The 25,784-nt window shown below is 44.1% G+C and overlaps 1 protein-coding gene across 2 annotated transcripts; it reads left to right on the top strand.

The window, feature by feature from the left end:
• The first annotated feature begins 993 nt into the window (after positions 1–993).
• Positions 994–20,929, top strand: LSM12 (LSM12 homolog). 2 transcript variants are annotated; one of them, XM_046675929.1, is made up of 5 exons: positions 994–1,184; positions 3,003–3,136; positions 16,325–16,434; positions 17,842–17,968; positions 18,752–20,915. In XM_046675929.1, exons 1-5 carry the CDS (start codon positions 1,061–1,063, stop codon positions 18,842–18,844), a joined length of 588 nt encoding a protein of 195 aa, XP_046531885.1. In that variant the 5' UTR covers positions 994–1,060; the 3' UTR covers positions 18,845–20,915. The 2 variants fall into 2 exon arrangements, with proteins under 2 accessions (XP_046531885.1, XP_046531886.1); XM_046675930.1 differs by lacking the exon at positions 3,003–3,136 and having other exon boundaries at positions 995–1,144; positions 18,752–20,929.
• The last annotated feature ends 4,855 nt before the right edge of the window (positions 20,930–25,784 follow it).

Genomic DNA, 25,784 nt, shown 5'->3' with positions numbered 1-25,784 from the left:
CTAAGGGGGTAGGTGGGTTAGGGGTGGCAATTGGTAATGGTAGGGCTTGAAAATGTATCTGCACAGTACTTACAGGTTAAGAAAACTACTTTGTATATCAGACTACAAACATTAATGGGGAGGCCCCAAACTCCTACCCCAAAGCCCCCTTTGTCACTACCACTGCTCCTCACTTCTGCCCTTTGACTGGTTTTCTAGGGGAGAGGGCAAGAGGGGAGATGGGAAAGCATCTTGAGTTCCAAGGGTGATGGGTGATCATGGAGGAATTACCATTTATTAGATCTACCACATGCCAGGCATTTGTACATATATCTCTCTTAACCTCCTAACTACTCTATGAGGTATTATCTAATATAGTATAGCAGTAAGTAGCACTGTCTTTGGAGACAGGTAGACTGAATCCTTGCTAGTTGTGCGACCCTAGACAAGTTTAGTCTAAGACTTAATTTCTTCACCTGTAAAATGAGGGTATTGATTCTTACCTCAAAGGGTTGTCGGATGCTCAATAAGTGATAATACAGAAGGCATAAAGAAACAGGAGCAGGTTTAGTAATTTGCTCAAGGTCATATAACTTAGTAAGTGGGAGACCTGGAATTCCGATTCCGGTTTAGCCAATTCTATAGCCAATATTCTTTCCATTACCACTTTGTAACTAAGTACAATCATTTTGAGGAAGTTTCATTAAGTCCTCTGGGCCTCGGATTCCTCATATGTAAAATACAGAGTTCATTCATTAAACTCTTGTGTCAAGGTGTGCAACGTAATGGAGACTGCAGCTCCCTCCTCCTTTCCCTTTCCATTCCACGTGGGTCATTTATCTTTAACTTCTAAAATGGACCCCTACAAGCACTTTACCATGCGGGCGCAGCGGCACAAACACAATTATTCAGATTCCCGTTTATTTCCTCTTCCACCTAGGCTCCCGCCCCACCCAGCACCAGGCCACGCCCTGGCGTGTGACGTCAGCACGCCCCGTGCGTCGCGGCGCGGCGCTCACTGGGGGCCCGGCTTTCGCCCGCTGCTGCCGCCGCCGCCGCCGGCCGCGGCTGCTCTCCCAAGATGGCGGCTCCTCCGGGCGAGTACTTCAGCGTTGGGAGCCAGGTGTCGTGCCGGACGTGCCAGGAGCAGCGGCTGCAGGGCGAGGTGGTAGCCTTCGACTACCAGTCCAAAATGCTGGCTTTAAGTATCCTTCCCTTCGCGGAGCCCGAGGCCGGGCCGGCGTGTCTGTGTGGTGGTGGGGGGGTGGGGGACGGCGGCGGCAGCTGGGGCCCTCTCCGGGCCTAGGGGCGACCGGCTACCGCGGCGCCCCGAGCGCATGCGCACGGCCCTTGAGTTCCCCTCCCCCTCTCGCGGTCCCTCGGTCCCCTTTGGGGATCTTGTCTCCCATCCCTTGTGGGAGCTGGGCCTCGAGCGAGGGTCGGTGGGTGGAGGGGGGCTTGACACGCGGATGGCCTTTCGGGAGGAAAGATAGGAGAGGGGACACAGTGATGAGCAGAGGGGGTGGTCGTGGGAGGGGGCTGGTGGATTGGAGCCCGGATGGAAGGGGGGCGGGTAAAATCATGTGAGGAGGGGGTGTGTAGAGTAAGGAACTGCTAGTAGGGCCGGGGTGTGGAGTTTACAAGGGGGTGTCTCCTGATGGGATTTGGTCCAAGGAAGGGCGGCGGGATGGTGACCAAATGGGCCTCGCTTGTTTTGGGGGAAAGTAACTGCAGGACAGAGTTTGTCTCTGAACTGGGCATAGGGGCTTGTTTTGCTGGTGCGTGTGTATGCGTGGTGCCATTGGGGACGGCGAGTGTTGAATTTTGGGTTTCTCAGCCGTTTGAAAATTGCTGTTTTGGGGATGTTTGCATTGGAAACCTGGTCCAGGGGAAAGACCATGTTTTTCAGGGGCTTATGTAGGGATGCGTGGGTTACAGGTGAAAGAGTAAGTTACCTTCTCTTGCTCAGCCCTGCACATGGAGTCCTGACTTTTCCATGGTGGTATCCTCCCTTTTGAAATTGGCAACGTTAAACAGAATGGAAAAGCTGGCCTGCTTCTTTGGAGTGGAAGTGATTTCGGAATTACTCCAGGAAACTCAATCTTGGAAACAAAATACTTCCTGGTTGTGATAAATGTGCTACCCCTTCCCCTTTTATTTGAGCCACAGGTGGATTTATTTGGATTTTTTTTTTTTGAACAGTAATCCTTTATGGCTTCTTTCAAAAGGAAAAGTTTCCTACTGAGTCTGCTGCATTTGAGTGGCAAGTATCTTAATTCATTTAACCACTACTGGGTTTCTAGCTTATTAGGAAGATGTCCTCGAGACTAATTACAGCAAGACCATTTGCTTTTTTTTTAAATACAAGAATTCATACCTGAACCAAATAAGACGTTACACATTAGTAGTTTATGTGGAAGGGTTTTGGAATGAGGAATTGCTTTACTTTTAATTGGCATACAGTATGCTTTTGATAAATGGTTGGAGAATGAGTGAATGAATGAATGAATAAATGGGTTCACTAGCTGGGTCACCTCGAATGAGTACTGTATTTTCACTTTCTGGTATTGTAGTTTTCTCCTGTGCAAAATGGGAAATCTCAAATCTGAAAAAGTGAAAAGAGCACTCTTTAGATATAGGTAGTATTATGGCAAGAACAGAAAGTGCCTCTCCTGTGTGGTTCATTAGGTTCAAGACGAACAGCATACATACGGCCTTAAAACTGCGTTATTCCTCTCCGTAAGGCCGGTAGAGAGAAGGTGACAGAAACCCTTTTGAGGCTTCCACTTTTGGATCGTATTTGGCTTTGAAGAGCTTGAGATCTTTTGGTTATGGGGTTGAGCGGGAGGAAGGTGACAGGCAGAAATTTCCTGAGGAGAGCTGTGGTTCTTGTGAGGCTCCGTGTCTCTTGCTCGTGGCACACCTTTTACACAAGCCTTGTGTGATTTGTGTTTTCCATGCCCCTTTCAGGATGTGTCAGTGCTGTGCTTGCCCCTATTTCCTTAACTTTATTTTCTCACCAGAATGTCCCTCTTCCAGTGGAAAGCCCAACCACGCAGACATCTTGCTCATAAACTTACAGTATGTTTCAGAAGTGGAAATAATTAATGACCGAACAGAAACCCCTCCTCCCCTAGCTTCACTCAATGTTAGTAAGGTAAGGACTTGAGGGCAGTTCTGGCTCTCTGAAATGGTGGGAAAATTGAGTCTCATTGACTCTTGCTTGGTAATACATACATTGTCCATTGTTTGTTTTTCATTTTTTCATTGACTTATAATTGCTTGTTCTTTTAAAAAATATATCAGTTTAGTTTTTCTCTTTATTCCTGGATAGCTTCAGAAGATTTTAAGACACATCATAATGCCCAGAGTTGAGAGCTTGCTTTTGTCCTTTGTGAAAGAGGGCTTTTTAAAAAAACATCTGACATCTATGCATGAACTTCTGGTGTTGGTGGGGTTGAGTAGGGGTGTTGCCTCTGAACCTCCTGAAAGTGTGTGTGTGCGCACACATGAACGTGTGTGTTTCCTGGGTGAAGATATGGAGTATTTTTCAGATTCTCAGGAATTCATGACCTACAAAAATTTGAGAACCACTGCCTTGGGGCTTCATTTTTGTATTTAAGTTTGAATTTTGAGGTCTATCAAAATTCAAGGGTTAGGGTATTTTAATCTTGAATGTACAAATTGATGTTTGGGATTCCCCCATCACTGTTTTGATTTTTCAGTTCTATCAGCCAGTGTTCATGTTGGTCAGTAATAATAATACCCCGAGCCCCATTGTAACCATTGCTGTCCCCTATACTTGGAACATTCTTCCTTCCAGAACGGCTGGAGCCTCATTCATCAGGACTTAGTTAAATGGCACTTCTTCCAAGAAATCTTCTCTGATTACCCAGGCTGAAGTAATTTGCCCCCATTATTCGCTCTTCTAGTACTTTATCCTTCAGAGCTAAGATGACTTATCATTTGTAGTCCAACCTGGGAGGTTTTTGAAAGTACAGGGTGGGTGTTCTTGTTTTACACTGGGACAAGTATAGATCTATAGATGTGTGTGTCCTGGGCAAATTGGGACCTAAGGTTACCCTGTTCGTAGCCTTTTTGTAATTGTAATTGTATGTCATTTATTTACTTTTCTTTCTCACCAAACTTTGTTCTCTGAGGATGGGAACCATACCTGCTTTCTTCATCACTGAATGTAAAGAGGCTTGCAACAAATAAATATTTGTTAGGCCTTTGATTTTAGTAGCAGTTGCTTTCCTTAAGTCTCTTGAATTAGTGTGGTGAAAGTTTTTCCCTCTAGAGGAGTCTTGTAATAAGGTATATTCTCTTGCCTCTCTTGGGAATGTAGTGTGTTCACTACAGTTCAGCAAAGCAAGGAAACACTCAGGCAGCTGAAACAATAGAGGGTAACTGAGGCTAGCAGAGTGTAGTTACCTCAGATCTGGAGCTGCCTTCTTTCCATATTCCAAGGAAATGCTACACGTTTTCCAGTGATTGCTGAGGACAGATTCAGAAGGGTCTTGGTTTCATACTAAAGGCTGTTGCATACAGAACATCCCATTCTTGGAAGCCAATAGGCTTTTGAAACTCTGGCTTAGTAAGATACCTCCTGCTGGAGTATAGGAGCTCTTTGGGTGATCTTCTGTTAGCTGAAGAGATTTTAAAAGATTCAAGTGAAATAGTTTATTGAGGAGAAAACTAGGCTGTAAATTATCATTTGGTGTTTGTAGGGTGTGAGAAGTCTGTCACTAAATAACTGGACTGTCAGTGAGTAGTAGAGGAAAGATCATCTGAAAGAGGGATTTTTTTTTTTTGAAGATTGGCACCTGCGCTAACAACTGTTGCCAATCTTTTTTTTTTCTGCTTTTTCTCCCCAAAGCCCCCCATACATAGTTGTCTATTTTAGTTGTAGGTCCTTCTAGTTGTGGCATGTGGGACGCCACCTCAGCATGGCCTGATGAGCGGTGCCATGTCTGCGCTCAGGATCCGAACTGGTGAAACCGTGGGCCGCTAAAGCAGAGCGTGTGAACTTAACCACTTGGCCACGGGGCCGGCCCTGGGATGATTTTCTTAAATTTAAAAGATACTAAGTTTCTGCTCTTGTGACCAACAAGTGCCACCATTTATCTGAGAGGGCTTGGAGTGAATGGGTGGGGCTGTTAAGTGGGAGCTGTTCAGAAGCAATTCTCTTATAGTTAATCTCAAATAGAACTAGTTTCTTGGTTGTTTAGTTTGCGGATTATCTTTGCCTTTAGGATTTTGCTTTCTGCTGGTCAGTTTTAGTTGTTTACTAGCATTGTTGTAAACTAATTGTTTACCCACTCTTTCAAGAAAGCAGCAGGAAGTAATAGGTTGGGGAATACCAGAAATCTTTACTTTTCTTACTTTGTGGCCTGCTTGCCAAGTCTTGAAAAAGGTTTTCTGGAAGAGGAGTCAGAAACTAAAAACTAAAATTAGGTTGGAGGGCTATCTTTGGATTTCATTTATTCCTTCTTCCGTTTGTAGAGATGTTTATGAGTAAGCTGTACTGGCTTTTCCCTTGAAACCACCCTTGGAGGATGCTTTGTGATTCCTCCTTGGATTCACTTAGAGTTAGAAGAGCCTCCTGGGCTCTTACTGAAAACAGCCAATCTGGGCTGCTGTTTACACGTTGCTTGAATGACATGAGAAGTTCATCTCACTTAAGTGCATGGACTTGGATTTTTTTAAGATGGAGGATTGTTTAAGCATGATAGAAGGGAACTGAAGTGCTCTGAGATCCCTAGAAGAAAACTGTTGATGCTTGCAGACTAGGGGAGCACTACGTCTATACTCCACTTCCAGTGGAAGATACTGTCACATGTTGGCTCGTCTTGCTGACATAGTAAGTGCTCTGTTTAATTAAACCTCTTGATATAAACTGGATATTTGTTTACTCCAACCCAGGAGGAAATGGAAGAGAAGGCTTTTTAAAGGAAATACTTAATTCCAGCCCAAGTAGAGAAAGTATGAACTAGCAGTTCTTGGAGATGAGCCTGTTTTGTGTTCTACTGACAGCTTACTGCAGGCTAAGAAATCCTGTCTATCTACAGCAGTGGGATGTAAGAGGAAGCTTGGAAGAGGACAGTGGGATTGCAGAAGGTGAAAGTTTTGAATATCATTTTAACTTCTCCACATTAACGTTGTACCCTGTAGAAGTGTTCCGAATTTCCTGAAGACAGAAACATTTAAATAAAAGTACAAAAGCACACCAAAGCTAGTCATAAGTGAGGTCCAGATTATTCACCATGTGGCTCATTAATTTATTCTCTTATGAGGAAGGCTTTAATATTGCTTGAGGATGAGAGCCCTCGGGTCCACATGCTAGGGTGAAGGAAGGTGTTTCTTAACAAGTTCCTTTGAATTGACTCTAGATCTTGTTCTCTGGGGATGAAGATTGCCTATGGGTTAGTAGTGCTCTTAGATGATTTGGGACGTGTCAACATTAACAAGGTTTTTTTATGTAGCACTTATCAAACATTTACTGAAAATCTATTTTGTGCAAGACATTGTGGTAAGTTCTGCTGAGGACCATGGCTTACATTTTTCTAGTGCTTTACAGTTTACAAAGAGCTTTGACACATCTCATGTCATCCTCACAATCATTCTGTGTGATCGTTAGAGTATATTTTATTTTTAGTTTAACTGATGAGAAAACAGGTATCAAATAGTGTAGGAACTACTATTTTTACATGCCTCCCTCTGAACTAGCGGTTGGTAGACATCTCATTGAATCTCAACAACAGTTTTGATGGTGTGGGTTACCATCACCATCTTACAGAAGAATAAACTGAGGCTCAGAGAGGATGAGTCACTAGCTTAAAGTCATACAACTAGTAAGTGATAGAGCTTAGATTTGAATTCAGGTCTGATATTTTGATGGCAAAATCCCATGTTTTTTCTACTACTGTGTGCTTAGCCCAGGGAGCTTATAGAGTAGTTGGGTGAAATGAAATGAGTACCCAAATATCTATAATCCTAAATAGTTTCTAAGTAAAGAGAAACATCTGTGTTGTGTGGTCAGGAGCAGTGTGGTCTAGTAGAAAGAATATAGGAACTGAGCAGATAAGTCTTCAAAATCACTTCTCTGCCTCTTAACCTTACTCAGCATCAGTTTCCTCACTGTAAAAATGGGATAATCTTAATATCTATCTCAGAATTGTTAGGATTAGGTCAAGTTGGCTAGAGTTGGCAAATGTTAGTTCTGTTCTCCTGCATTAGCTGTTTGTAGCCAACTGATGTTCCCTGAATTATGGGATAGGGGCAAGATGGAGGAGAGGGGGAGTCTGACAAAGGGAAGACAGCCACAAACACTGACACTACTATTACTATGTCAGTCCTCCCTAGCATTGGAGCTGACATTCATTCAGATGTCACAACTTGCCAACCCAAGATTGGGGAAAGTCAAAATTGTATTGGATACATTAGTATGTAATATCTTAAAATTAAATAATGATGTTTTAAGAGACCTCTTGTTGGTGACCAGAGTGAACTTGAATTTCCAGGGCAGTGTTATCAAATGACATAGTTAAGTGGACATTTGCCTGAGTGTTGGAGGTTAGAGTGAACAGTAACAGAACCTAGGAGGCTGTGCTTTTCAACCTCTGAGACTCTTAGGAAAGAACTCACTGACAACAGCCAAGGCAACTGTATGTATTCATTTGCTTAGATAAATGCATCGAGTGCATTGAATGAGATGTAAGTCATCACTTTGCAGAGTTGAAGAAGACTTTCTGGAGGAGATATTTGTGTGTTGTGAGGGGAGGCAGGAAAAGGGACAAAACATAGAAAATTGAAATCCACAGATAAGGTGTCCACCTCCCTTGTCAGACGACTGACTAATTTGTCAGCTGCTTTTATCCATTTATGACCCATTTATACCTTACTAACAAGCAGTGAGTGATCACACGGAACTAGAAAGAAAAGATTCAGAGTTTATCATCAGTTCCTGGTAATGAAGAATAAGTTGGCAGCCTTTGGATAAAAATGGTATTTGGAGATTGATCAGGGAGTAGAAGGACCTGGTAAGGCTGAGAAAATGGAAGAGTCGCAAAGTTCACTTTTAAAAGAAACTGACATCAGTACTTACCTTTAGGTATGATGTTACCCTGAGGGAAGAATTGACTTGATTTTTGTTTTGAGTTCTACCACTTTCAAAGCTAGGATTTAGCATAACCTTATGACTTTCTGGTGCTTTGAGGGTTAATCCTAAAGTATGATTAAATTCCTGGAGTAGTTGATAGTTGTTGCATTGTGGCCTATGTTCATGGACCTGTGCTGTTAGCCAGGCCCTGACCATATCTTGACCCTAATGTGTTGAGGTATGGAATTATCACCAAGTAGAATCATGACTTGGCCACCCTGTGTTTGGGTATCTGTATACTGGTAGGAGGTAGAGGATGTTCATATTATGTGTAAATGTGGGAAAGGAAACAACTACTTGTCTAGGGAAAGCAAGACTTTTCTGTCAGATAAAATTTTTCTGACTTCTACAAGCTATATATATATATATATATATATAACCTTTTGGGTCACTTGATTGGAATATGTTGTCAAGGCCACAGTCCCAGGTTAGTCCACCAGTAAGTTTTGCATCTGGCTATGAGCAGACAGCTGTTTCCTCACAGAAGTGTCATGAAGATGCAAGTAGGGGGTGAAGAGGAAGAGTCCATCACTGCTGAGTGATAGGGGGCGTGTTAAGTAGTGAGTGGTGTCAGATGAAGTCAGAGGTAGTGATTGACTGCCATTTTAGAAAAATCACTAGGCTTTTGTTGGAGGTCATATTCAGTGGCATTCAAACTTTGAAGTCAACCTGACAGAGCCATAGTGGGGGGTGCAGTGCTCCAGGCTAGGGCTCATGACTCATTTCAGGCTATAGTGCGTGGCAGCCAGCTGACTCACTGGGCCTTCATGAGGTCTAGGATTTGGTTCAGATGGGGGCTTTCTTGACATCATGGGGGTGTGGGGAGAATCGCTGTCCACCTGAAAGGACAAATTGTTGAGCTCAAGTGACTGGCAGAGTTGTACCGTGGGTGTGTTGTTGCAGCTGCCTCTGCATTCTACCTTTTTGACATGGAGATGATTCAAAATAAGGACTTTACTGGTGGGTCAGTGGTGGTAACTCTTTTCAGTGTTAAGAAAGGGGCACTCTAACTGGTTTAATTTTCCTGGCAGAGAACAGGCTTGGGGGGCACAAAAAAAGCAAGTGGTACAGTCAAGTTCTAGCATTGGAGTTTTGAGACTAGCTTAGGTAAATACCAGAAACTACTCTGGAAAGTGAAGCAGATTGTACCTGAACTAGAAAATTAAAGGATCTGCACACTATGGCAAAAGCTAACAGGATGGTGTGTAGAATGTGGGGAGTTTGAAGAACTGGGTTCTTTTTACAGCTGGGCTGCTAATGAATTGTGTGACCCTGTGTTAGTCACTTATCCTCTGGGAACTGTTCTATGAATCTCTGATTGTCTAGGTTTCTCTTCCTTTTATCCACCTATCCTCTCCCTCGGCCCTCCCTCCCAGGTGCTGGGAATGTCAGGATGATTAAGACACTGCTTTTGCCTTCAAGAACCTCTTGTTTGTTGGGCGTGGTGAGGGACAGCAGCAGTGAACTTAGTGATTAACATACAGCAGGGTCAGTGTTAATTGGAAGTGTGAGCAAGCTGCTAGGATAGCACAGAGCAAGGGGCAGCCAACTTGTTCGGTAAAGGGCCTGATAGTAAATGTTTTAGGCTTCGTGGGCTGTACGTTCTCTGTCACAACTACTCAATTGCCTTCGTAGCAGAAGGAGCCATAGAAGATATATGAACAGATGGGCATGGTCATTCCAGTAAAACTTAAGTAAAATAGGTGGTTGGCTGAATTTGGCCTACAGGCTGTATAGTTGGCCAACCCTTGGCTTAGAGAGTGAACATTTTAGGGATGGCTTTTCAGATGTAACAATGGAGTAGTCTTGAAGAATAAACGGTAATTAACTAGGTAAAAGGAAGGAAGTTAAGTAGAATCAAGCTGATTTGGAAGGTGCTCAGTTGGTCCATCTCTGCAATTTAGAAACATTTGCTGCCCTGTCAGTGAGCTAAACTGGAGGTCGTTAGTTCTCAGAAGGGAGGAAAGGGACTAGTTAAGTGCCAGAATTGATGTTCCAATAGTAGCCCTTCAGGAGGGGCCCCAGACGAATGGACTGAGGCTCAGGACGGGTTATGCATCTTGCTTAGGTTCGTGCATTGAGTGAGTGGTAGGCGCGGGTTGGAATCTCTTTTTTGGGGATAAGGAGATGGCTCTTCTGTTTTACTTTGCTTTCTTTGCTCTTTTCAAAGCCCAGGAAACAACAGTGCACGGTTCTTTCACTATCACTGAATAAAATCAACTTTTTATTCCATAAATGGAGTCCCCATTTTGGTGCAAAAAGTTAAAGGCATTTTTTAACTTATTATTCCAGTTATATTTTGGAGGATACTCTGTTTAGGACTTATGCCTCTAGCAGCTCTTACAGATACCAGAAGGGAGGGAGCTCTGAGTTCATTGGCTAAGGAAGGTTGGATTACATGGATTTTTCTGAAATGACCCACAAGCCACCTTCTCTGTGCTAATACTAATGATGTTATAATAATAGTAATAATTTAACGGTTAATATTTGTACACTGCTTTACAGCTCCCCTAGTTCTTTCACCCACCGTATCTCTCTTAATCCTCATGGCCAATTTGAGCATGCACTCTCAGAGATAGGTTGTTGAGCTCAAATTTCAGTTTACATCCCGGCCAGTTTTCTCACTTGCAGAGCCATGTGGAGGTTCCACAGCAGTAATCGTTTCAGGGTCTTAGGACTAAGAAATTAACTCTTGTTGTCCAGGAGGTTTAGTTATCTGTTATAGCTGTAAATAATGTTTGGTGATACAATTTCAGATAACTTAGAAAAACTGTTGACTTTGCTGACAACTAGTTTTTGTTTTAAACCAGGTAAGAGAGAAAACTTTCCCGGTAGTGTGTGCTGGCTATGACTTGGGGCTGGTCTGCATTGTATGGCAGCAGTATGATGGTTTAACAAGTATTGTGTCAAGGCCTAGAGACTGAGGTGGCACTATGGCCCCTGGATTTGCAGGGTGTTTTTCATCGTAGCTCAAAGCACTCAGCATATCTTAACGTTCAGGTGCAGGAGACTTCCTTGACTTACCTTCTCTAGTCTTGGCACATCAGAAAATGATGGTCCTATCCTTATTGGCCTGAATTGCTTTCTTATACAGGATCTGTTCTCATAAAAGCATTCCTGTGAATTACCTTTAACAAAAGAAGTAAAGGATGTTCTTGAGGTTTAGAGTGAGACTGGGACCCTTTTCAGAAAAGAGAGGCCCCTCACTGAAAGGCAGACAGTTGGGTTCTGTATTAGGGACATTGATGGAAATGCCAGAGTTCATTGATCAAAAAAGAAGGTGGCCGCTGAGTCTTAAAGTAGTTTCCTTTTTAAAAAATATTTTCTTTTGCATTCAAATTTGTAACTATACTTTCAACAGTAATTTAGTCTTATTTGTTAGGTGCGTCTGTTTGAGTGTAGTACACGGTTAAGAACACAGCTCTGGAGTCAGCCTGTCTGGGTTCAAATCCAGACTCTCCTGCTTATGGCTTAGTGAACTTGGGTAAGTTTCTTAACAGCTGTGCCTTAGTTTCTCTGTCTATTAAAGGAGGAGTAATTTTAGTCCCTATCTCATAGGATCGTTGTTTGGATTAAATGTTTAATACATGTAAAGTATGTTAGCTCGGTGCCTAGCATGGAGTAAGCTCTCAACAACAAGTTAGCTCTTAGAATTTTAGGTTCACTGCCAGGCTTTGTTGGCTCTACCATTCCCCTGTTTTATTCAGTGTCTTAATTGATTGTTATGTATTCTAGGACACGGCTTCAAGTGGGATACTCTTATTTTTTGAGTTCCCAACTATCCGAGATTGTAAACAACAGTATTTTATTAGAAACTTTCAAACAGGAGCTTTCAGCTAGGGAACAGGAAGACTTCGGGTTGAAAGAAATAATTTTGAGAGCCTGCTTGTTGCTGGCTAAGGATGAGGGCTTTCCAAGAGCGTGCTCCAGAATTGAAACAGCAGGAGCAAGCATGGGCTCTCAGGGTGACAGTTGTTCTTGGCTGCCCTGTTCTGCCATCCCTCAGCCTCCGTCAGGCCTTGCAGGCAGCACCAGCAGTGTTGGGGCAGCAGCTGTGGTGCTGCGTAACCCCTCTGTGAGGGCAACTGGTTGGAAGGCCCAAACACAGAGAGGACGAACTGAGAGTGGCTCATTGGAGTCAGTAGGTCACCTCCAGCAGGTTCTTCTCTGGACTCTCCTTCCCTTGTTGTATCAGCTGTCACAGCCTGTTAAATACTTGCGGTAGGAATCCCTCTGGATTCCCCACAGCACCTGCGCTTTCACGGTCTGGGTGTGTGGAAGTAAGATGGCCCAGCTGGTGACTAAATAACAAGATTAAATGCATATTGCTTGAATTTTGTTGTGGCTGCTGCTGCTTTTTTGTGTCACTGAGTGCAGGAAGAGATACTTTCTGTTGGTGTTCATTAATTCACTCACTCAGGGGTTACCCAGCAGCAGGCATGACTAGAAGCCTTTTAATATTGATGTGCTTTGGTATCAAGTTCATGCACTTTTCTCCAGTGCCCGCATCAAGGTTCTATATATAAAATGGCCACAGGAGGAAGTACTGGTTAGTAGACGAAGAATAACTGTTTTCACTGGGAATCATACAAAATCAAAGGAGAGGCAGGGAAGCACAGGTTGTCTTGTGCAGTCATTTTAATTGTCACATGTACATTAGTATCAAATATTTGTAGATTTGTGCTTCTCGGTTTGCCCGAAACCAGTGTGTTCTTGAAGTTGATGCCTTTAATCTTTGGGATTCTAAGCAGTTAGTGTTCCAGTTTTTATTGGAAGAGAGGCCAACAGCTAACATGCTTGCGTTGAAAATAGATGTAGTATATGGTGATAGTCAATGAATTTAGAAAATTGAAATCCTGATGATCCTCCCAAGCTTAAAAGGCACACCCTGCACCTTCTCTACTGAGGGCGTTTTATTGGTTCCCTCTGGTGTTTTGACAATAACCGTAAACTTACTAACTTGGAATAACTGGACCGTTTATAGATATGCATTAGTTTACAAAACTGTGATGTGGGGAAATTTAGATCTGTGTAACAGCTAACTTGAGGGTAGAGTGATAGTCACTTTGCAAAAGGAAGCCTATCCACATTTTTCATGAGTATTCAGGAACATGCCTGAAAAAGAGCAAGGTCATCTCCCTTTCCCTCTCACCTCCAATTTTGAGAAGAAACAGTTAAGATCCTTTTTGCGAGGGTAATCTTCCTCATGCCTAATTGATGAGGCCCTCTGTGGGAGAAATTTACCCCTTTGTACAACTTCCTGGTGAAAGCAGATCTCTGTGGGTGAATATCAGATTTAAGCATTTTTCATATCGCCATGAAAGTACAATCTGTAAACTGACAGCTGAAGTTTTCAGGGCTTGCGGTGGGTCCAGACCCCCAAAGCACAGTTGCAGCTATCAGTAGAGTAGTTGAGGATATTAGGGCGAATTGAAGTACAGCCAGCTTACACTTACTTCTGCTGACTTTTCCGAGGCTCTCCCTTATATCATTTAGCAGTTGGGCTCTGTTTGCACTATGAGCTGAAATGGAGACTCATCTAGTCCATTCTTCTTTCCTTTCAGAGCTTTAGAAGAGATTGTACAACTGATATTTTGGGCGGGATGTTAGGGCTTTATTTTGAAATCATTGTGTTCTGTGACCATTGTGTTGCTGTTACTCAGGCCGTCCAAACTAATCACTTCTGGCTGAGATTTATATCCCTATATATTTTGCCTTTGGCAAAAATTCAAAAGTGGCCGCTCTCCCAGTGGCCCCCCCCCCCCAGCCCCGCTCCCGCTTCTTGCTTAATTTCTCAATCCATTCTTAAACATTCGGTGTGATTGCCTGGTTTCCCTGAGCCAACTCCTCTCTTACTAAATGGGTTCATGTTATGTTTTTAACCTACTATGTAGATGACAAGGATATTTTACTCTGAGAACCCAAACTGTCTAGTTAACACAAGCTTTATAGAAGCAGCTTTGTCTGACCCAACATTGGGAGATGGTTTTGGTTTTCAGGGATAAACAGTTTTGAAAAGACCTCAAAGTGAGACCCTCCTCGCTGCTCATGGGGTAAACATCAGCCTGACCACTAGCTGCTTCCCAGAAGCTCTGGAGGCGCTTGGTTTATCCAAGGCAGCTCTTCTGCCCTCCAGTTTTCCCTTCTTTGCCTGGAGACTTCAGACTTTCTACAGGGTTGTTGGGAAAGTGAGGCTCAAGGAAACTCCTTGTTACCAAGGTTTTCTCAGTGACTGAGTAAGCTTTGCTTGTTGCTGCTTAAAATACACCACCAGCAGTTCTCTTTCCATAGGAACTGAGTGCTTTCAAGCCACGAGGCTTTCTTGCTGCGGGTGAGATTGCCAGTGCTCGGGGGAATGCTGTCAGCCCTGTCATTTGTTTCTCTGGAAAGTTGTCGCCTGTTGGAGCCAGAATGGCAGGACCAGGTTTGAAAGGTTATTTATTGACTGCTGTTGAATCTGTCTCTCTGCATGTCCCAGGGACCTTGTGAAAAAGGTGCTCTGGCTTCAAATCGCTGCAGAGTTTTGGCCTTTATTCCCTTTTTCACTTAGGGAGACTGAAATAACTGTGTGTATGAGCTAGCTCTTCTCTGCTCACACCCTGTCCTCCCTCCCACAGTCTTTAAAACTCAGAGGCAAGGATGAGACTCCCCAGTTCCCTATAACCCAGTCAAAGGCCTCCTTCTCTCCTTCATAGTCAAACCGATGCCTTAATAAAGTGCTTCACTTTACCAACAATTAGACACTTTGCTTACTTTTTCCCCTGTGGAACTGTATTTGGTTTACGGTTTGAGAGGTCACTGTTAAAGCAGGATATAAATGTTTAGGAATTCCAAGCATCTAGGTACTTTGGGAATGTGTTGGAGGTATGGTCTCTCTTTGTATTTAAGGAGCTGGTGTTTGGCGACAGATTGTGTGTTCTTGTGTGTGTGTTTGTGCATATGTCTTTGGTATGCTGCAGCATCCGTATAGTAAGATGTTTGTGTTCATGGGTCTGAAAATCTCCAAATTATTTGTTTGACTTTCAGATGTGTTATCTGCCCCTTTTTTAACCATCTTGTCCAGCATACTTGTTTTGTCTTACAACCAAGTCTGGGATGGGGACCAGAGATGTATTAGAAGGGCAATAGTGATTGACAGGGTAGCCACCCCTGTTGGGAGGGATTTACAAGATTTTAGTAGACTGCTAGATTTTCCTAGAATTCTTTTGGATCAGTTTGTGATTGTTCCACTAGAGGGCAGTTAAGGAACAGACATGAGGTAGATTGCAGACCATTCCTTTTTGCAAAGAGCAGGATAACTAGAGCTCAAGTTGAAGGTGGACATCTTCAACTTGGTTGAACCTAATCTATGTTAGGTTTACTTGAGTTTTGGCCCCCATCTGAACACGGATAATGATACTAGAGAGGTAGAGTCTTCAGAACCTCAAATTCTGGTCTATGAAGGTGTGGTAGACGTTAATTTCTAAACCTGAGGCTCTAGCACAGTAGCTGATAAAAATTCTTAATTCTCTCCTTTCATAGAAATGTGTGGGGGCCGGCCCTGTGGCCGAGTGGTTAAGTTCGCACGCTCTGCTGAGGCGGCCGGGGGTTTTTCCAGTTCGGATCCTGGGCACGGATATGGCACTGCTCGTGGGCCATGCTAAGGTTGCATCTCACATAGCACAACTAGAGGCACTCACAACTAGAAGATACAGTGATATACTGGGGGGCTTTGGGGAGAATAAGAAGGGAAAAAATAAAAGATTGGCAACAGATGTTAGCTCAGGTGCCAATCTTTAAAAAAGAAGTATGTATTACCTTTTATCTCTAACCATCACTTCCCATCAGTTAGTTCCCCTGTCACATTCTGTACCTCTGTGCCATTGCCCTGCTCTCTTTTCTTCCTAGAAGTTGTCTTGTTTTTTTTTGTTGTCTGTCTCCCCTCCCCCTTCAGTGCTGTATCTCTAGCTTAGCACACTGAATGGCACATGGTAGGCACTCAATAGGTAGGAATGTTTGCCAGGAATAGCAGTAACTTTTCAGGTATATTGTGTGTGTTTTCGTTTGTTTCACTTTTGATCTCTGAGAAAACTGAATCTACCCAAACCAGTCTTTTCTGGCCTCCTTTCCTCAACTTAGGTCCTGACTGTTGGGAAGAATGAAGGTGAGTGCTTTTCTGAGTCTCTTTCCTCTCCCCTACCCTAGCTTGCCAGCAAAGCACGGACAGAGAAGGAGGAGAAGCTGAGCCAGGCCTATGCAATCAGCGCTGGTGTCTCCCTAGAGGGCCAGCAGCTCTTCCAGACCATACACAAGACGTGAGTTGGGGGAGCATAGGGGTCCCTTCTCTGGCGGGTGATGATGCCTCGTTGTGCTGTCTGGTGGTAATTATGTTTCTGAAAGTCACCAGGGAAGCTGGGTAGTGTGTTGGCAATACCTCGGTGTCCAGGGATGTGGGTGCTTGTCACCTTTCCATACAGAAGAATAGTGTAATCATGGACAAGTTGTCCTCTCTGAGCTTCAGTTTTTTCCTCTGTAAAACTTAGTTTTGGGTTAGATTATCCCTAAGGGTCACTTCCAGGCCTAGTATTCCATAACTTAGAATTAGTGATTTCTTTCTCTGTTATTATTTTGATCTTGTACCTTTCTCTAAAAGCTGATGCAATTTTATTAAGGGAAAGTTATATCTATCTCACTTTTCTCAGTTGTACATTGGGTGAACATAGAGAGTTAGAGAGAGCAGAAGGCCACCTTATTACCACCTCCTAAAAGACATTTTGTCACAGCAGAAGTCATTTGACTCTCCACTAGCTTCCCTAGCTGCTGAAAACTGAAACATTTGACACTCCCCCCCCCCCCCCCCCCCCGCTGCCTTCTGTTACCCTATTTAACCACCTGGGTCTGGTGTACAGATGGCAGCTGGCATCAGAGCTGTTTGAGGCCATGGTGTGAGTATCTGAACATTTACAGGTATGTGCAGGAGCTCTCTTAGTAGTATCAGCTGCTCTGGGTGTCCCCAAGTGTGAACTGGAATGGGTTTTCCCGGTCTGGCAAGTGCCCAGCTGTCTGATAATTGAGAGGGGCCAGTTTGAGGAGCAGCTTCCATTTTGCGTGGTGGGGGCAGAGTACAGATCACAAGATGGGGAATTTGTTCTTCTGTCTTCCTAAACGTGCCGTTTGTCCCTAGGCCAGTTGTTGGCAAACCATAACCAGCGGGCCAAATCTCATTTGTTTACATATCATCGGTGGCTGCTTTTATGGTACAGCGGCAGAGTTCAGTAGAGTAGTGACAGAGATTGTATGGCCCACAAAGCCTGGCATATTTGTTATCTGACTCTTTATAGAAAAGTTTGCCAGCGTCTGCCCTAGGCTGCTACTTAGGTTGAATCTAGTGGCCTGAGCCTAGCTATTTATTTGTAACTCAATTTGGTTTGGATTTCTGAGGCTGCCATCAAATTTTCTATGGTTTTCCAGGTTCCTAATACTTAAGAGTAATTCTTCTGGGCCCTCAAAATAAATATGCGTTGGTTTCATTGCGTTTCCCAGCCAGTGGTGCCCAGGAAATGTTTCTTGGCTACTCTTTCCTATGGGCTGCAGGCATCTAGTTGTTGGCTTAGTGGTGAACAGGGAACTTGGGATCAGCTTTCTGGAGTTGTTTATTCATCAGGCAGGAGGTGTGGGATGCCCACAAGAGGTAATTTTCACCTGTTCTCTTCTCTTTCCAGCATTAAAGACTGTAAATGGCAAGAAAAAAACATCGTAGTCATGGAAGAAGTTGTTATTACGCCCCCATATCAAGTGGAAAACTGTAAAGGCAAAGAGGGGAGTGCACTGAGCCATGTACGCAAAATAGTAAGTAAAGGAGCCATGAAACTTTCAGGGAAAGGATGTTCCTCGGCCTTCGCCCCTCCAGCATCAGGGCAGGACGTTGTGCTGCAATCCCTGCCTCCTCTGACATAGCCGGCCTGCGAGCAGCCCTGCCTAACCACCCTGCCTCCCTGTACTGTGGTGCTCTGAAGCTGTGGCTTAGACACTTCTATGGGGGCAGAACCACTGGGCAGCGTGGAATAAAGCAAGTGGTCAACCCCATGTCCTCTGCAGTGTGGCTTTTTGGAATTAGCCAGACTGTTCCCAGGTATTGGGCCTGAGCAGTTCCTCTCATCCCAGGCTGGGTTCTCAGGAAGGGCTGGTTGGTATAAATCAGTTGCCTCTGACCCTGCATATGTCATCTGACTTTCTAGATTGAGTTGCAGCATTTGTAGAAACAAACTGAGCGTTGAGAGACCAATATTGTGGATGTAAAAAGTTTAAGATTGTAATTCCCCACCAGCTTTTTATTCTGCACTTGTGTGAAGAGGGAGTTTGAGTCATAATAATCTCCCTTCATATTCTCTTTTAGATTATCGATTTACCTTCTTTTAGCCAATCTTAGCTGAAGCTGCAAAAAATGTGACTGACACAAGAGGCCCCCACCTACCTTGTGGCTGTGAAGGCCTAGAGACAACAAGGGCAAAAGTGCCTGAATAGCCCACAAGCTGGACAACTGGGATGGGATGTCGAAGTCTGGAGTGAACTTTTTGGGAGGCCTTATGTGCCCATCTCCTCTTCTGACCTAGACTGACTGGTTTCTTTCAGGTTGAAAAACATTTTAGAGACGTGGAAAGCCAAAAGATACTGCAGCGTTCACAAGCCCAACAACCACAGAAGGAAGCTGCCCTGTCATCCTGAGTCCACATACACGGAGGACTCTTCCAGCATCCAGCCAAGGAGGCGATGGTGGTGGCTTCAGCGGAGGCAGGCCGGGGGAGGGAAGGGATCCTATATTTCCTGTTGGCTCTTGTTAACAAAGGGTCAGCGTTTCCAAATCTTAGACTTGAACAAACAAAACACCCAACAAAAAAGAACAAGAGAATAATTTAAAAGTTGAATCATTACTTGACTAACAGACTTCGGTCCACCATGTCCTTTTCACAGCCCCCTTCTGGGACAGTCACCTTGTTAATTTTATTTTTGAAAATTCCTTTCCTGCTCTGCCCTTTCACCTCTGACTTTCCTTTCCTAGTCTGTCCTTGCCATTCTGTTTTTATAAGTGGCTATACTTGCCTTCTGAGTGACTGAAAGAAACTTTTACATCTTCTCTTCCAAAATAAAAGTAACAAGCTGACTGTGATACTTAAGTTGAGACTAGAGCAGCCGACAGAAGTCTCACTTTAAATTTTTCTTTTTTTTCTTTTTTTTTTTTCTTTTTTTGCACAGGGCATGGCTTGAATTAGTTTTATTTTTCTTAACTTTAAATATATATATGAAAATATATATTAAAATGTTCTCTAAATATTTTCTGCTTCTTGCAGGTCTCTTTTTACTAGATCATGGCCACTCTTCCCACCTCATTCCTCTGACAATAAAAATATATTGCCTTCCCCACCACCCATAGCCAGGCAACTGACTTGACTTAGTTCACAGGACGAATCTCCTGCAGCATTTCCTAGAGCCAGTGTATGCAGATGAGATTCGGCTTTGAGGGTTCCTGATGGCGTTTTAGTCTTTAACTGTGTGTGTACCAGTCTCACATTTGGCCAAAACCTCAGGATTCTCCTTCTGCCTTTTGTCTTACTTCACGGTACTAGAAGAACGTCCGCATCACTCTCCTGTCTCCTAGATGGGAGAATCAGCTGCCCTTTCTCGTGTGCCCTCTGCAGGAAGAAGTATTTTGCATGGCACATCTCAGCTCCTCCTTGAGGGATGATTTTCTTTCGTAAGAAACCTGGAGTCCACCTATCCCAACCTCTCTTTAAGTCTGTATCCAGAGCCACTAGCCCAGGAGAAAGCTTGGGTGACCTGTAGTTTCCTGCCAACCTCATGCTCTTATGCCCTTCCCCACCCCCCTAAATATTACAAGCTTAAGACAGTTTGTATGTGCTCAGCCGATGGGCAGAAAACCTGGAAAGAATTTCTGGACTTTAGCCCACCAGTTTGTCTGGTTTGACTAACCTGCTGAGAGCTAAGACTGGCGCCAGTTGCCCCTGTGCCTTTACGGCGGTCCAGTGGGGCAGAGTGTGCCACTATCTGAATATCAGGCACCGAGTGGGACCTGGGTGATGCTCATGTGACTGGCTAGAGCTTCGGGGGTGGGGTGGGGGTTAACTACTATTTTTTGGCCATGATCTCTTTCCCCTTCCTTTTTTTTTTAATTAAATAAATGGATCAAAATTAAATAATTCAAGCCTTGCCTTCAAAATGAAATTTTTTTTTAGTATTGTTTAGCAAAAACAATAAAACCCAAATTTTTTTAACCATCACTCATGTCTCGGGTTTGTGCGTGCTTTAGAGGCCCTGGAGGGAGGGGCCTCTGAGGGTATGTGTGTTTGGTTTGACCTTTCCCTTTAGATTCTCTGCTTCCTTCTCTTTACCCTCTCTCCTTTCACCGCCTGAGAACTCATCCAGAAATAGAATGCAAAGCGTGTAGTTTAAGAAGAGGATCCAGGGTTGGGAGTTATGTGTAAGTGGAGTAGAGGAATAAAGGGGTTGGGTACATATATGAGACCATTTGTTACGGGACTGTTTGGAGGAAAAATGAGAAAATACTGGAAAGTAAACTTTCACATCCACCTCCCATTGGCCAGAACCTGATTTAAAGTACCAAGCCTTTGATTTAGGCTGCATGGAAGTGTAGACTTCTGGAGAAGGTAAAAGAGGAAGAAGAGGAGAGACCTTGCAAGAACTAGAGAACCTAAGAAATGCAATTGAAGGAGTGAAGGTGATTAGTGGGAAATAGCAATCCCGGAAAGAAGTTCTTTGTCACATGTCCTGCGTCATCACTTCCTCCCCATTATTCTCTAGGTATGTGAATGGGAGACAGCGGGTACCAACTGTTTCTGGTAGAAAGTGGTGTTTTTTTTTTGAGGAAGATTAGCCCTGAGCTAACTGCTGCCAATCTTCCTCTTTTTGCTAAGGAAGACTGGCCCTGAGCTAACATCCCTGCCCATCTTCCTCTACTTTGTATGTGGGATGCCTGCCACAGCATGGCTTCCCAAGGGGTGCCATGTCCGCACCTGGTATCCGAACTGGTGAACCCTGGGCCACCAAAGCAGAACGTGCGAACTTAACTGCTGCGCCACTGGGCCGGCCCTGAAAGCACTTTTGACTCTTGAGTTTTAGTTTATGAAATAATATGGGGGAACTTGAAGCAGTTCAAGAGGTGGAGTTAGTATGGTGGGAAAGATAGGTAGTGAGGTGTAGAAGAAAGAACAAGGGCTTTGGAGACAGAAGTATTTGGGTTCTAATCTGACACCTCCATTTCCTCACTTTGTGACTGTGGATAAGTCATTTCACCTGCCCAAGCCTTAGTTTCCCCAGTTGTAAACAAGGAACTCATCTAGAATTGGTGTGAAGGGTTAAATAAGATATTTAAGGGCTGGCCCTATAGCCTAGTGATCAAGTTCTGTGTGCTCTGCATTAGTGGCCTGGTTGGTTCATGGGTGCAGACCTACACCACTTGTCAGTGCCCCAGCTGTGGCAGCGACCCACATACAAAATAGAGGAAGATAGGCACGGATGTTAGCTCAGGGTGAACCTTCTTCAGCAAAAAACAGGAACAACACAAAAAAAGATATTGAAAATGCCTGATACTTAGAAGGTACTCTGTAAATGTTAATGTAGACGTTCGCTTGCTCCTAGGATGGTTAAATCTAGAGATGAGATTGGATTAGATGATTTCTAGAGGCTCTGCCTTTGTTTTAGAAGTCTTTGTTTAGATGGCATTTTAAGTGAGGCTAATGTGTAAAACATTCGGGCAGGGGTAATGGGTGAGAGCCCTGCCCTCCTAGTCTCTCACAAATCTCACCCATCTCTTCCCTGGAGTCCCTGAGGAATTTCTTTGTTTATAATTTGAAAACCACTCATTTTATAGGGTGTTAGCAGAGCTGGAACAAAACTCTATGCCTTATCCACGCATGGTCTCTAAATACTTCTCTGTGACGTTCCAAACTGATGGCATGTGTACTATTCACTTGCCTTTTCCAGGCTTAGGATGGAACACAGAGAAGACTGGTGAGAATTGCAGAAATTGCTGCCTAGATTGAAAGAACGTTAAACTGTTGCGTGTAGTACAGAGGGCTTGCATCTATGATGAAATATGTGCAGGTAGTTTAGCAGTGTCTCCTTGGCTTTAAGGCATTCTCCTTCCTCACCAAATATACACACACCTCTACACCCAGCACCAGGTTACCTCCCCAGCACTGCACACGCCTTTGGGTTTACTGCTATTGAGAGCGTCCAGTCGGTGTGGCAGAAACAGCCTTACCACACTAGCTGATCCCGAGTCTAGCGTCTTTAAGTCTGAGCTGCTCATACTGATTTCTCTTTGGTGTTTTGAAAACTTGAAAATTGCTCAAGCACTTCACTGTTAGTTCAGGGGCTCCAGACTGGGAATCTCTGATTCAGGGTAAAGGCTCTGTAACGCTTTTTGTTTGTTTGTTTTTTTGAGGAAGATTAGCCCTGAGCTAACATCTGCCGCCAGTCCTCCTCGTTTTTGCTGAGGAAGACTGGCCCTGAGCTAACATCCGTGCCTATCTTTCTCTACTTTATTTATGGGACAGCTACCACAGCATGGCTTGCCAGGTGGTGCCATGTCTGCACCCAGGATCCGAACTGGCCAACCCTGGGCTGCCAAAGCGGAACATGAGCACTTAACTGCTGCACCACTGGGCTGGCCCCTCTGTAATGTTTTTTTTTTTTTTTTTTTAAAGATTTTATTTTTTCCTTTTTCTCCCCAAAGCCCCCCCGGTACATAGTTGTATATTCTTCGTTGTGGGTCCTTCTAGTTGTGGCATGTGGGACGCTGCCTCAGCGTGGTTTGATGAGAAGTGTCATGTCCGCACCCAGGATTCGAACCAACGAAACACTGGGTCGCCTGCAGCGGAGCGCGCAAACTTAACCACTCGGCCACGGGGCCAGCCCCCCCCGTAATGTTTTTGAAGCTAAGAATGTGTGTGTCAAAATCTGTTCTCTTGGGGCCAGCCCGGTGGCGCAGCGGTTAAGTGCACACGTTCTGCTTCGGTGGCCCAGGGTTCGCCGGTTCGGATACCTGGTGCGGACATGGCACCACTTGGCAAGCCATGCTGTGGCAGGCGTCCCACATACAAAGTAGGGGAAGGTGGGCATGGATGTTAGCTCAGGGCCAGTCTTCCTCAGCAAAAAGAGGAGAATTTGCAGCAGTGAGCTCAGGGCTAATCTTCCTCAAAAAAAAAAATAATCTGTTCTCTTGGGCCAGCCCTGATGGTCTAGTGGTTAAAGTTCTGTGCTCTCACCCTGACAGCCCCAATTTGTGTCCTGGTTGCATAACCACACCATCCATCCGTCAGTTGCCATGCTGTGGTGGCGGTTCACAGAGAAGAACTAAAAGGACTTAGAACTATGATCTACAACCATGTATTGGGACTTTGGGGAGAAGAAAAGGAAAAACGTTCCTTTAAAAAAAATAAATCTGTTCTCTCATAAGACGTACTGGTAAAGGAAAGAATAGAGGGCTTTCAGTCATATACAGAGATAGAATCTACTGTCCTCTTAATAGGATGCATCCTGTGGTGAGAATGTGTAATGCTAGAAGCTGCAATGTACAGGATGAGTGGTGGGGCAAGAGATTAGGAAGTGCAATGGGTCATCTGGGTTGGAAGATAGTCATTGTTTATGCGGTGGATTTGCTTTTTCATCACTGCCAGAGCATGCTGGTGCTAGAAAAAGAAACTTGAAATGATCAGCATGTACTGCCTAAACTCAGAGATTTAACTTAACGGTATGAAGTACCTTATGGGTAAAAAGGGATGCTGCTGGGCTGGCATCCACTGGTGTAGACTGCTGCTGGGTAATAAGTTTTCAAAACAAGTTTGTTCTTTTATATTATAAAAGCCTTCTATGGCTTATTACAGGATAAATAGAAAATAAGGCAAACATTTTTCATCTACCACTCTCCAAAGCATTGTTATTATCTTTCATATCCTCTAGATTCTAAGACACTTCTCCCTGCCTCTTGCATTTCTGAAAATGCTGTGTACTCCACAATGTCGAAAGCAACTTGCCAACTAGTTCCCTCATCCCCAGCCCACAAAGTGGGCTGGACAATTTGTTGATGTCTTAGAATTGGTGTATATAAATGGTTTGGGGCTGGATGGTCTCTAAGATTACGTTCAACCTCAGTCTGTTCTATCTCATTTTATCCTACAGTCTGTTGCTTCAGAGTCACCTGTGAAGACATCTCCGATGATTAGAGTGGAAGATGATCCCTATAATTTGTAAAACTCATGTCATGTGGCGTGTATGACTTGCATTCTAGTTATTTGTTCAGGTTTATCTTTAGTGGTCTAAAAGAATTTTTTTTTAGTTTTTTAATTTTTTTTTTTAAGATTTTATTTTTACTTTTTCTCCCCAAAACCCCCCAATACATAGTTGTGTATTTTCAGTTGTGGGTCCTTTTAGTTGTGGCATGTGGGACACCGCCTCAGCATGGCTTGATGAACGGTGCTATGTTGGCCCGCAGGATCCGAACCGGTGAAACCCTGGGTCACCACAGTGGAACGCGTGAACTTAACCACTCGGCCATGGGGCCAGTCCCTAAAGGGAGAATTTTGAGGTTCTAAGGCAGGGATAAGGACAGATTCGTTTTTGTAGTATTCCCTAGCATCCAACTGTTGAGATAAGACTGAAAATAGAGTTTTGAAAGTCAGTTTAATAACTGGATGAGTTGCCTGAGCCAAGATGAAAAGTGATCCAGGACTGTGACTGGGTTTTGAGGAAAGCTTGAAGTCAAGTTTGGAAAGAAGATGAGTGACTAGTAAAGGACATGGGAGGAGATGAGGAGGAAGGTGTACCTGGTTCCAGCTTGAGAAGGAGCAGGGCTTTCCCCCAGGTTTCTCCACAGCACACTTTGGCAACTGGGACCAAGGCAGGTCAGATTGTGGCCTCCCTGTCCCATTTTCCTTTAATTTTCAATTTTGGTAAAAAGTCTCAAGGGATTTAGTTTAAATTTCTTCCTGAACTGGCAGGATGAGGTGAGGGTGGTATATTTCTAGTGGCTTCTCAATTAACCTCTCCTCCCTTTGCCCTAACTAGTACTCTAATGTTGACCCCAGCAGCGTTAGTCTTTATTGGAGGGACTAACAAGTAGTGGCTTCTTTTCCTAATCTGACCCCCTTTATTCTGGTCTCTTTCCCAGCTTAAAGTAGTAGCTTATGCTTACTGTAGGGAGGTATGTGTACTGCTCTAAAGAGAATATTCTAGCATGGCCTCTGAGATGTGATTTAAGCTGAAATCTGAAGAACAAGGTGCTAACCAACAGTGTTCAGATAGAACAGCAAGTGCTAAAGTTGAGGTTGACAGGAGCTCTGGATGTTTAGGAACTGCTGGAAGATAGGTGACTGAAGCCTAGAGAGCAAGATGGATGGAGAAGTATGCAGAAGCCAGATCATGCAGGGCCTTGTAGCCATTGTAGGGACTGGAATCTCTTCTTGGCACAATGGGGAACTATTAGAGGGTTTTACACTGTCAAGGGATTTGGCCTGATGGAAGGTGGCAGCAGTGGGAACAGGCTGTTAGTGAAGAGGCTGTTGCAGTAGTCTAGGCAAGAGATGATGGTGACAGAGAAGTGATTTCAGAATGGGTAGGACTCACTAAT

Source organism: Equus quagga, chromosome 11 (assembly GCF_021613505.1).
Source record: "Equus quagga isolate Etosha38 chromosome 11, UCLA_HA_Equagga_1.0, whole genome shotgun sequence".
NCBI lineage: Eukaryota > Metazoa > Chordata > Mammalia > Perissodactyla > Equidae > Equus > Equus quagga.
This window is presented reverse-complemented; position numbering and strand designations above follow the sequence as displayed.

Coding starts and splice junctions, on each gene's coding strand:
- LSM12 (XM_046675929.1), top strand. CDS start 1,061: ATGGCGGCTCCTCCGGGCGAGTACTTCAGCGTTGGGAGCCAGGTGTCG. Junction 1,185..3,002: donor GTCCAAAATGCTGGCTTTAA/GTATCCTTCCCT, acceptor TTTTCTCACCAG/AATGTCCCTCTTCCAGTGGA. Junction 3,137..16,324: donor CTTCACTCAATGTTAGTAAG/GTAAGGACTTGA, acceptor CCCCTACCCTAG/CTTGCCAGCAAAGCACGGAC.